Source organism: Echinops telfairi, unplaced genomic scaffold (genome assembly GCF_000313985.2).
Source record: "Echinops telfairi isolate 266 unplaced genomic scaffold, ASM31398v2 ScPeMD7_7468;HRSCAF=8506_0, whole genome shotgun sequence".
In the NCBI taxonomy this organism is placed as follows: Eukaryota; Metazoa; Chordata; class Mammalia; order Afrosoricida; family Tenrecidae; genus Echinops; species Echinops telfairi.
The window spans coordinates 63231241-63242653 of NW_022111369.1; the positions used below are offsets into that span (position 1 = coordinate 63231241).

Consider the following 11413-nt stretch of genomic DNA (forward strand, 5'->3'; position numbering starts at 1 on the left):
TGTATGGATTGTGATAAGAGTGGTATGAGCCCCTAATACAATGATTTTTTTAAATGTGAATTTCGGTTCAGACCTTCTACTCTATAGACTGCCGTTTAAAGGTCTCAGCACTTGCTCCACCATTGCCTCATCAATTCCCTCAACAGGGATTCATTAGAAAGTGCCTGGCACTACGCTAATCAAGGAAAGTACTTAAGGCTGTTTCCTTGAGACCTGGGTTTCAAGTCCCTCATCCGGAAAAAAGAGTGGCTGCCAGATGCTGATATCAACACTGCGCCAGCCAGCTCACCGTCAGAGGTGATTCCAATTCATAGCAGCCACCTGCAGCTTGGTCTAAGGAAGGAGAGCGAGTGAGAGGGAAAGCCTTCCCTCTTCTCTGTGTCCTAGCATGGCTTAAAAAGGAATGGAGTCTCTCTGCTGACTATCAAACAAAATCCACGTCAGTTGCAGTGAGGCAATTCCAACTCAGAGAGGCCCCGTGAATGCTTGTCTGCGCTGGTTTTTTGGAATTTAATTACCAGGTCTTTGTTGAGAGCCACAAATAAATTAACTCAAACCTCTCCCCTTTCAGTAAGCCATCGAGCAGGTTATCCACTTACTGGCACTACCCAGGGGCTCGTACCTACTCCTAGCAACTATGAAAACAACTGGCCAGTGAATTGACAGGAATCCATGCTTTAGAAAATTTACTCCTTAAAATTTCCCCTACTTAGCATATTACTTAGAACTGCTGATAGCACAGTAGTTAAAGTATTCAGTTAAAGCCTCAAGTTCCAATCCTGAAGATAGTTGATGGATGAAGATAGATAGATAGATAGATAGATAGATAGATAGATAGATAGATAGATAGATAGATAGATGGTAAATAATTATACATGTCAAAACTGATTGAAGAGCAGTAAAGTTTGTGTTTATTTCCATTTGTTGGACAAAAATTATCAAGAAGATAGAAAGAATCCATAGTTAGTGTATTCACACACCGCCCCCAAAAAACATTGGTCAACGTAAGCAATTTCAGAAGGTTTACATACAATCAAGAACCAGTAGTATAAAAGGGAAGAAGCCCAAGCTGTTTTTCCCAAGAAATTTAGAAGAAAGCTACCTGGCCAAATAACTGGAAGGTTTGTACCTGTGCTTGTGCCTGTGTTTCTTTGAAATGGGCAGAACTGACTGAAGAATATGATTAATACGTCATGCAAGTAAAATTTTGCTGAGGATAATTCAACAGCAGTAGCACTAGGACATCAACAGGGGACAGCCAGAAATCTCACTGTGAATGTCACATGAATCTTGGCTGAGAGTAGAGAATACCTGTAAGATACTTGCCAGTAAATTGCCAATACAAAGATATTCAATTACCAATTTCCAATACAAAGATATTCAACTAGGTGTCTCAATCACTTATCCATAATGTGTAGAAGAATGCAGTCTGTACATAGACCAAGAGAGAGTGAATGAAGAGAACAGGAGGACGCTGCATTGTTTAAAAGCAGGAAAGCGGGCATCCGTGTGTATCCCTTCACCATATTCAACCTGTATGCTGAGCACATTCTCCAAGGTGCTGGACTATACGATGAAGCACAGGGCAAGAGAACGGAGGTGTGCACACTATGACCTATGATATGCAGATGACACAACCTTGCTTGCTGAAAGCAAAGAGCTCATGAACTATTTGCTAATGAAAATCAAGGACTGCAGCCTTCAGTACAGATTATACTTCAAGGCAAAGAAAATCAACACGCTCACAACTGGACCACTAGAGAACATCATGATCAATATGAAAGCAATTGGAAGTTGTCATGGATTGCATTTTACTTGAATCCAAAAACAACACCTAGGGAAGTAGCAGTCAAGAAATCAAACAATGCTGCAAAAGTTCTCCTTGTTAAATGGCGAAGATATCGCTTTTAAAATTAAGGTGCGCTTGGACCTAGCCTTGGGATCTTCCATCACCTCATCTACATGCAAAGGTTGGACAACCAATCAGGAAGACCGAAGCTGAACCGATTCCTTTGAATTCTGGTGTTGGTGTAGAATATTAAATGTACCAAGGACTACAAGAAGAACTAACACATCTGTCATTGAAGAAGTTCAAGGTCCCAACCTAAGTTTTATAAAATCGCCAGTCTTGGCTTCAATCTCTTCTGCCTCTTATTGGCCAAGCACTGCATTACCTATCACAATAGCATCCACAACTCTTCACAATCTGAATACCTGTGTTCATTGTTTTCTCTTCCTGCTTGCTCCACACTGGTTCTAATCATCTACAACAGCGGTTCTCGACCTGTGGGTTGCGACCCCTTTGGGGATCGAACGACCCTTTCACAGGGGTGGCGCAATTCATGACAGTAGAAAAATGACAGTTATGAAGTAGCGACGAAAATAATTTTATTATGGTTGGGGGGTCACCACAGCATGAGGAACTATATTAAAGTGTCGTGGCATTAGGAAGGTTGAGAACCACTGATCTAGAACGAGTCACATTCTCAAGTGTGCCTCACATGTGAAGAGGCACTTGTTTATTATAAATTTGCCTATTGCCCTACCATTAACTTGCAAAATGTTCTAGATTTTCCTCAATTTTGTTGTTTCTTCTGATGGAAGTCCATTTCTGTTATTGTTGTGACCTGATGCTACTTATGAAGGTGGATTACAGAGTTACCACAGCTTCTCCACAGCTAATTTACTACTAACTTATCCCTTAATATTTTTTTTCCAAGTATATCATATTTCCTTTGGGAACATTTATATCCTAACAGTTCGTACAAAAGTCAAAAGAAGCCTTCAGAACTTGGAGGTCCGCGCTACTCACCAAGGGTTCAGCCATTACGACTTCAATTTTCTTTTCCGCTTGAATAGCAAACTCGGCAAAGAGGCTCTTGATGACATATTCGCCAGGCTTGACATCCGGGTCGATGGTAATGTTTGACATGATGGCACTCTTCCCCCGCCCGGGGGAGTGAAAGGGGGCAGAAGTGCAGCACTTACTTACTCTGCTGACTGGAGCCGACGCTGAAAGTAAAAGGAACAAAAACACACACGTTTAGTTAGAATGAACCAGACAGCCACAGCCACCAACTCTGAACTGCAGCCTGTCCCACCTCCGCCATCCATCAAGCTCTCCCCATGTCCTCTCCTGTGCTCCGCTTTTCATCCACGGCATTTGCCACCTGCTGAGAGACTAGCATTCCGCCACGTGTTCGAGATCCCATGTGACTTCCACCCTCCTTAGTTGAGTTCCCTAAGAACGGGAGTTTTCTTTTGCCTTCTCTGTTCAGACTGCTGTATCCCAAGCCATTTAGTAAGTGTTCAGTAAATCTTTCTTGCAGTGAGAGGGAGAGAAAATAGGTATGACAGAAGGAAACGGATAGGGGTAGGGGATTTAGAGATGCTTCTTTGCAGAAAGGGAGGTTTCTCTGAGAAGCTTCATTTGAACTCAGACCTGAGTAAAGAAAAAGAGTCGGCAGAGCCAGGCGCCAACCAGAAACCAGACAGTGCAAACTCAGCATGCAGACCTGGGCACCAAATATGGCCTGTGTGACTGCACTCGGGGGAGCCCACGGCGCCGGGGTGATGCACAAAGAGGACAGGAACCTCAGGCAGAGACTCATCACACAGGGCCCTTCAGGACTTGCTTAGGACATTAGATTGTATTCTAAATGCAATTAAGGTTCAGTGGAAAGTACTAGCTTGAGAGGGATAGGACCTAGCTATTTATATAGAGCTTTGGAGGAGGGATTGGAAGGGGGCAAATGCAGAAGCAGGAATCCTCGCAAGATGGCCCTATGGTGGACAAAGAGGATGCCCTGAAGGGGGTGCAGGAGGAGAGGATCTGAGGTGTCCTGTGTTAACAATGAGCTACGGAGGGGAGGGGAAAACAATGAGCAATGACTCACAGAATCTTTATGTAAGTCGCTGAAAGAAGGGTGTTGCCAGTGACTCAGATGGGGACGACACAGTGCCTGGCGAGCAGTAAGATGCACTAGGCTTGACACCAAAGGAGCACATAGCACTGCAGGGGAGCCGCTACCCACCCCTGAGCTGCCTGCAGGACTCTGTGCACTCTCTCCAAGCGCCCCAGGTAGCTGGTCAGAGAAGAACACAAACCCTCCCATTTGCTACCTTCAGCTATGCTCCCCCCTTCGGCATAGAGTATTATTCATGGAAAACCAGAGCATTTGTACTTTTCCAGCTTAACCTGGTCTCCAGGTGTTGCTCTTTGCAAACACTCCCTGTAACAACTGCCCCTTAAAAATGAGCAAGTTATTATTTAAGCACTAAATCAATCAATAGCTCTGTATGTGTGTGAGTGAGAGAGAGAGAGAGAGAGAGAGAGAAAGCTAGAGAGAGCGCACAAGTGCAAGAGTGAGCTCAAGAGCAAGAGAGACTGAGCCTGAGATTACAGGGCAATTAATAAATAAGTATTCTGTCAACTGAAAACAAACAAAAACAAAAAACAACCCACTCTACAAAAAATATATGTCGATCATAAAACTGTATCTAAAGAACGTTGTTGTTAGTCCTTGTTGTCACCGTGCTGGTCAGAATCACAGGCGCCCTACATGTAACAGAACGAAATGCTGCCTGGTCCTGCGCCCGTCTCACCAGTGTCCCGATGTCTGAGCCCGTTGTTGGTGCCATTGTGCCAACCCATCTAGTGAACGGCCTTCTTTTCCACTGACTTCTGCTTTACCAACAGTCCTTCTCCAAGGACTATTACAATATTGCCGTCTCTGTAATATAACTCAAATATTGTTGCACCCAAATGAAGCTATCTCGTGTCACTATAACTCTATGACGTAGCTATGTTATGTATCCTAGACCTAAAGTTTTACAATAGAAACCATTCAAAAATAAAAATTCACAGTTCTTTGAACAGAGTGCACACTATTCATTTTAAACAAGTATGGTTACTCTGCTTCATGATCCAACAGTGTGCATTCCACCTAAGGGCCTATGTTAACAACTGTCATGACACAAACAGAAGATGTTAAAATATTAACATGGATATAGATTGCATATTGGTATGAGTACTCTAAGGGTGCTTCAAACGTTCATGAAAAAGTGGAATTAAAAGATAACAATTTTTAAAAATAATTTTAACAGTTTTATTGACAAATAATTCAGATATCATGCAATTCAATAGTTTGAACAAACAGAAAAGACTTGTGCAATCATTACAATCGATTTTAGAGCATTTTCTCCTTGTATTTATGATTAGCTCCCCTCCTGCCCGACCCCACCCCCACACCACTTCCTATACTATAACCCCAAGAAACTATTAATCCAATTAACTGTCCCTACAAATTAACCTGTGCTGGATTTCACATAGAAAAAAGCATACAAATCAAACCGCTAAGTAAATGAATGAATGAATATATACATACATACATAAAAACAACAAAATAAAAGACAGAACCTCAGTTGAAGAGATAAGAAAAGAATAAAAACTAGAACATATTAACATGGAACAAAGGGAGAACAAAGGAATTTTTCCATGAAATTTCTGAAGCGCATTTGTTAAATCCATATTATGTTGTATTACTTTAGAGAATAGTTTAAGTGCTGTATTAGTCTAGGTACTTTGGAGAAACAAATCCACAGCAACTCACGTATAAGAGAGAGTTTTATGCAAAGAAAATGTGCATCACGAAAACATCCCAACCCAATGCTGCCCAAGCCCACAAGTCCAACATTAACCCATTTACCCAACACCAGTCCACAAAGTCCTTCACCTCACAAAACAGAGGCAATGATGCCGACTGCAGGAGGAAAGCTGAGTCAGTGAACGTGTACCCATCTCAGCACTGGCAGGGATCTCCACACGGCTGCTCCAGCACCCAGGGCTGCATTGGGATAGATCCATGCGGCTTCTCCTTGGGGATGTCTTGTAGGAAATCCATCTTGCAAGCCGAAGCAGGGAACTGCTAAGGCAGCTGCACCCGATGCAACCATCACAAAACAAGAGACCCAAGAACTAGAAAGGCGAGGCTTCACCACCCATTTATCCCTCTGCCTTTCAACCAGCACCACATGTGATTATCGGCCAGGCTGGCACAATTAACTAACTCAAGTGCTCAGTTATAAATGAAGATAAAACATTTTCAAAAATTTGACTTACGGGAGTAGCTACAAAGGTTATCTAGCTTTAAATTGACTGCAAATGGAAGTAAACCAGAAGCCTTATAACTGAAATGGGTACTGAAATTCTAGTTTCTGGTGTAGTACGAACTTTCTAAAGAACATTCTCTCCTCGGACATTTAAAACAACTTTTGCAGTCATCAATACAATCCCTTTTGGAATATTTTCTTCTTCCTTATATTCATGATTAGTGCCCCCGCCCCCAGCCCCCCAAGCCACTTCCCCTGCCAAAAACCCCAAGAAACTATTCATCCAATTATGGTGCCCACATCTAGTGATTAAAAAAAACCCTCAAAAACTAATTAATAATAATAACAAAAAATATATAGGAAGACTTCAGTTGAACATATATCAGAACACAACACTAGAGCAAAGTAAAATTTTAAAGGATAAATGTCTACAGAATAAAATGCTATTTAGAAAGCAACCTCTCAAATGACTTATACCTGAATTACCTTCTATTTCCTAAAACAAAACATAAGCAAATATTCCTAGGTATTACAGTTCCATATTTTAGATATTTTCTTTTAAAAAGCTAGAGATTTTAAGAATCTTTTACTCCTAAGACATCTCTTAAAACTAAAGTACTCTGAAAAACAGTTCAACAAATATCCAAAATCAAAACTCACTGGCACGGAGTCGATTCCAGCTCAAAACAACCCTACAGGACAGAGTGACCCCCTCTGGGGGTTCCTGTGTTCGTCTGCGTAAACTAGGGAAACAAATCCACAGAAACTCATGTACATAAGAGAGAGTTTTATAGAAAGGGTAAGTGTACATTAAGAAAGCATCCCAGCCCAGTGCTGTCCAAGCCCATAACTCCAACATTAGCCCATATGTCTGACACCGATCTACAAAGTCCTCCTCAATCTCTCAAAACACACGCAATGATGCCAACTGCAGGAAGAAAGCCAAATCAGTGAGCATGTAAGCATCTCAGCACTGGTAGGGATCTCCACACGGCTGATCTAGCGTCCAGGGCTGCATCAGGGTAGGTCCATGTGGCTTCTCCTCAGGGATGTCTTGCAGGAAGTGAACCTTGCCAGCTGAAGCAAGCAACTGGCTAAGGCAGCTGCACCCTGGTCCGACCATCAGAGAGCAAGAGACCCGAGAACTAAAAAAAGGAGAGGCTCACCGAGCCGTTGATTTCTCTGCCCTTCAGTTAATCCCACATGCGTTCATAGGCCAGGTTGGCACAAAATACCTTAACTATATCTGTTCCCAAAGCTGTAAATCTTCACAGGAGAGGAAGCCTCACCTTTCTCTCAAGAAACAGCTGGTGGTTTTCAACTACTGAACTTGTGGTTAGCAGCCCAATGTGCAACTTGCTATGGAACTTTGATCAAACAGAGTAGCCATTTATTTCAAACATATTTCTTAATAGATGCTTATATAAACTTACTCATATAAAAATATAATGCTGACCTTGCCAATTTTGACGCCTTGTCACAAAAGAACCAAATTTCAGTAATAGAGGAAAATAAAACACGGCATGCCCATGATATACAACACTATGCCAATAATAAGAAATAACAGAAACACTTAGGATGCTTATTAATATGAAAAGATGTTTAGAATATGATATAAAGTGAAGAAAACAGATCATGAGACATGTAGGGAAACACCAAATAAAATGGAAGGGCAAAGAAATATTTGCAGCGCATTAGTAAGCATGGAGTTAATCACTTTATATGATAAAAAAAATTCTAATAACATCAAGTAGAAAAAGATGCATGTGACCAAGTGAAAAAGAAGTCACAAAGGGAAAATGACCTGAGGACAATACCTGCGAGACTAGATCTAAAAGGAACGTCCGTCACCCGGTTCATCTATCATAGTTACGGGGGCTCGCAAGCGGGTGCTGACGCCAGGAGAGCCCATGCGGCACAGATCAGAACTGTGCTCCCCAGGCTGTGGATTGCCAGAACTTTCTCCCAATGAGCTTCGGGATCAACTCAACCCCCAACCTTCAGGACAGCAGCCGAGTGCAGGAACACCACCCGGGGAGGGACGCCTTCTCTCACGGGGAGTCCCTTCACTTTGTACTCTCACTCTAATGCCCAGCCCTGGGGACAAGGAGTGAATGCTGTCATGCTCTGCTGGTCTCAGGGGAGCGAGAGTGTGCACGCCAATTCCCACACAACATCATTGATTTTGATGCTGCTTCTGAGCTCAACTAGTCCATAATGCTAAATAGCAGTCACGAATCAAACAACGGATGCCGTTATGCCAGCAGTTCTCAACCTGTAAGTCGCGACCCCTTTGGGGATCGAACGACCCTTTCACGGGGATCGCCCGATTCATAACAGTAACACAATGACAGTGATGAAGAAGCAATGAAAATAATTTCATGGTTGGGGGGATCACCACCACATGAGGAACTGCATTAAAGGGTCGGGGCATGAGGAAGGTTGAGAACCACTGCATTAGGCAAATCTGCTGCAAAGGACCTCTTTTAAAGTGTTAAAGGTATATCACTTTGAAGACAGAGGTGCACCTGACCTGAGCCATGGTATTGTCGTGCAGTTCTCATTTCCAGGTGAGTCTCAGATGCATGGGGGTGGGGGAGGACAGGGACTAACAGACAGGCTGCGATAAAGTAATGTTTGGTTTTATATTGGATAGCAACCTACTCAGCTTCTTTTTTTATCCTCTACTTTCTTTTGCAAAACACTCCAAAGAGCAAGTAGAGTCCTCTCATCTCTCAGAATTCATATTCCTCCTCAATCGTTGGGGCATTTTGAAATTCGTAGGGGATGGGTGTGGTTCTCAAAGACCCCAGCTGAATGGCTGAAAGCTGTCCCTCATCCCTATCCCTAACAAATTTTTATCTTTACAAATAAAAAGTACTACACTGCAGTCATAGAAACGCCAAACCCTAGTGCCAGCAAGTTGATTCGACTTAAAGAGCCACTACAGGACCGGGTAGAACTGGGCCCTGTGGGTTTCCAAAACGAAAGCTTTATGAAACTAAAGCCTCATCTTCGGCTGGTGGTTTCAAACTACTGATCTTGTAGTTAGCAGCCCAACCCATCCCTCACTGCACTCCCAGGAACCCCGCTTCTTTGTTAACCACAACAAAAATCTGTACTGACGGTGCCTGTGATTAAAAATGACTCTGGAGGCACTACTGGATAAGCACTGGACTGCTAACCACAAGGTCATGGTCCAAACACACCAGTAGGTCCTCGGGAGAAAGAGCCTCATCCACTCTTGTAAACACTTACAGCTGAGTTGGAATCCACTGGATGGCAGTGGGTTTGGTTTGCACTGGTTTCTAGTTAAAAATACTATCATGGATGACATCTTAAACAGCTGCAGCAGAAGAGTCAACACTTGACACAGTTTTATAGTTACAACAAAGTAAATTTCTACAATAGTGCCTGGGGTCAAACAGGTTTGTTTCCAAATAAGCAGCCATCGACGTGAGATGTCAACAAAGTCCACATGGAAAGACCACATGAGCATCGTGACTAAAGAACTGTAAATGGTATAATCCAAAACCGAAGGAGGGAATGGTATCAGAGCTTTTATGTTGCATGATTCTGGTGGATTATGGATGACAATTGAAGCTCAAAATAGATTCGCAAGATCTGCACAGGAAATAAGCCTCTGGTCAGTCCCCTGTGACCCTCAGTGAGGGATGGGAATCAGCTGGTTACCAGACAGAGCCTATTGTAGAGAGGACTACAACAGATCAAGATGATCGACCTGACTTGAATGGTTAAAACCCTGTCACTTGACCTCCCCTCGGATACACTTTGGGCTTGATCTGGTTTTCAGTATTTTACGTAGGTTTGTTTGCTTTGTTTTCATATTGGGGTTTATCTCTGATGTCCTGGGTCATTGTGGGTAGCCCACTCAAATATTGATTATGTGTTTTTCTGGTTTTTGGTACACGAAACCCAGGATATAGGAACATATAGAGACGACAATTAGAACAGAAGTTCCTGGGGAGTAGGATGGTGTGTGTGTGTGTATGTGTGTAAAGGGGAGCTGATATCAAGGAGTTCACAAGAAGGACGAGAATGCTTTGAAACTGATTGTGGTAGCAACTATACCATACTGCCTGATGTGGTTGAACTATGGAATGGTATAATGTCTGGATTAGCTCCTAATAAAATGGTTTGGTATGAATTCTCCCAGAACCCACTGTTCCTTCCTCTTCCTGTAGCTGCCTGAGGTGACCTGCCAAAATGGTTCACTACTTACTTGGCCCAGAAAACCCTACAAAATCATGCAAATCAAGAGGGTCGAATCTCCAGACCCACTTCAAGAACACCTGTGATACTGCCCAGGCCATCAAAGGCATGCACATCCGGAAAGCCACCAAATACCTGAAAGACATCACGCTGCAGAAGCAGTGTATGCCCTTCCGACATTACAAGGGTGGTGGTGGTCGGTGTGCCCAGGCCAAACAGTGGGGTTGGACAGGGTCGTTGGCCAAAAAAGTGCGCTGAATTTTTGCTGCACATGCTTAAAAATGCAGAAAGTAATGCTGAAATTAAGGGTTTACATGTGGATTCTCGGGTCCTTGAGCACATCCAGGTGATCAAGACCCCCAAGATGCGCCGCAGGACTTACAGAGCTCATGGCCGGATCAATCCACACGTGAGCTCCCCCTGCCACATTGAAATGATCCTGACTGAGAAGGAACACATTGTTCCCAAACCAGAAGGGGAGGTTTCACAGAAGAAAAAGATCTCCCAGAAGAAACTGAAGAAGCAAACACTCATGGCTCAGGAATAAATTAAGCTTAAAATAATAAAAGTTAAAGCAGGAAAAAATGGTTTGGGAATGAATGAATGAATAATAAATAGATAAAATTGGAAGAGCTAGTAAGTCTCAATGAAATAAATGAACTATCTCAGTTTGGGCATGAAATAAAAGAAAGAAATGTCTACGTAGAAATGCTTACCCCAGAGTGTGCTAACCAGTGAACCAGGGCTAGAAGCCCGTTGCTGTGACCCCCTCGGGAAAGGTGTGCTGCCCAAGAATCCTGAGAACAAGAGCCCGTCTAAGAGGACACGTGCGTTATCCCACCACCTGACCAAGGTCAGGTGCGCATGAACTAGCATCGGCACTCCTATCAGACTAAGCTTAACCTTGCTCTAGCATTTAGAAAAGAAGAGGTTTTCAAACATAAATACCACGAGTTTCATGCTATTTCCTGGGCTCCCCTTGTTTTTTTGGTGAGAAGCCACAATTTTCGGACAAATCTAACATTGACCTGGGTAGGAAGCCCTGACTGTGCAGTGGGGGAGCATTGGC

At 43.1% G+C, this 11413-nt stretch overlaps 1 protein-coding gene and 1 pseudogene across 6 annotated transcripts in view; one reads left to right on the forward strand and one right to left on the reverse strand.

Annotated features, from left to right (window-relative positions):
* The window catches only part of FRYL (FRY like transcription coactivator), a 221605-nt gene that overhangs the window by 135930 nt on the left and 74262 nt on the right, over window positions 1-11413 (reverse strand). For all 6 annotated transcript variants that reach the window (XM_045284305.1, XM_045284304.1, XM_045284303.1 and 3 more), the window contains one exon: window positions 2813-3012. In XM_045284305.1, the coding sequence (XP_045140240.1) occupies window positions 2813-2932 (120 nt within the window). In that variant the 5' untranslated portion in view covers window positions 2933-3012. The remainder of the gene's footprint in view (window positions 1-2812; window positions 3013-11413) is intronic.
* Window positions 10339-10891, forward strand: LOC101658801 (annotated as a pseudogene).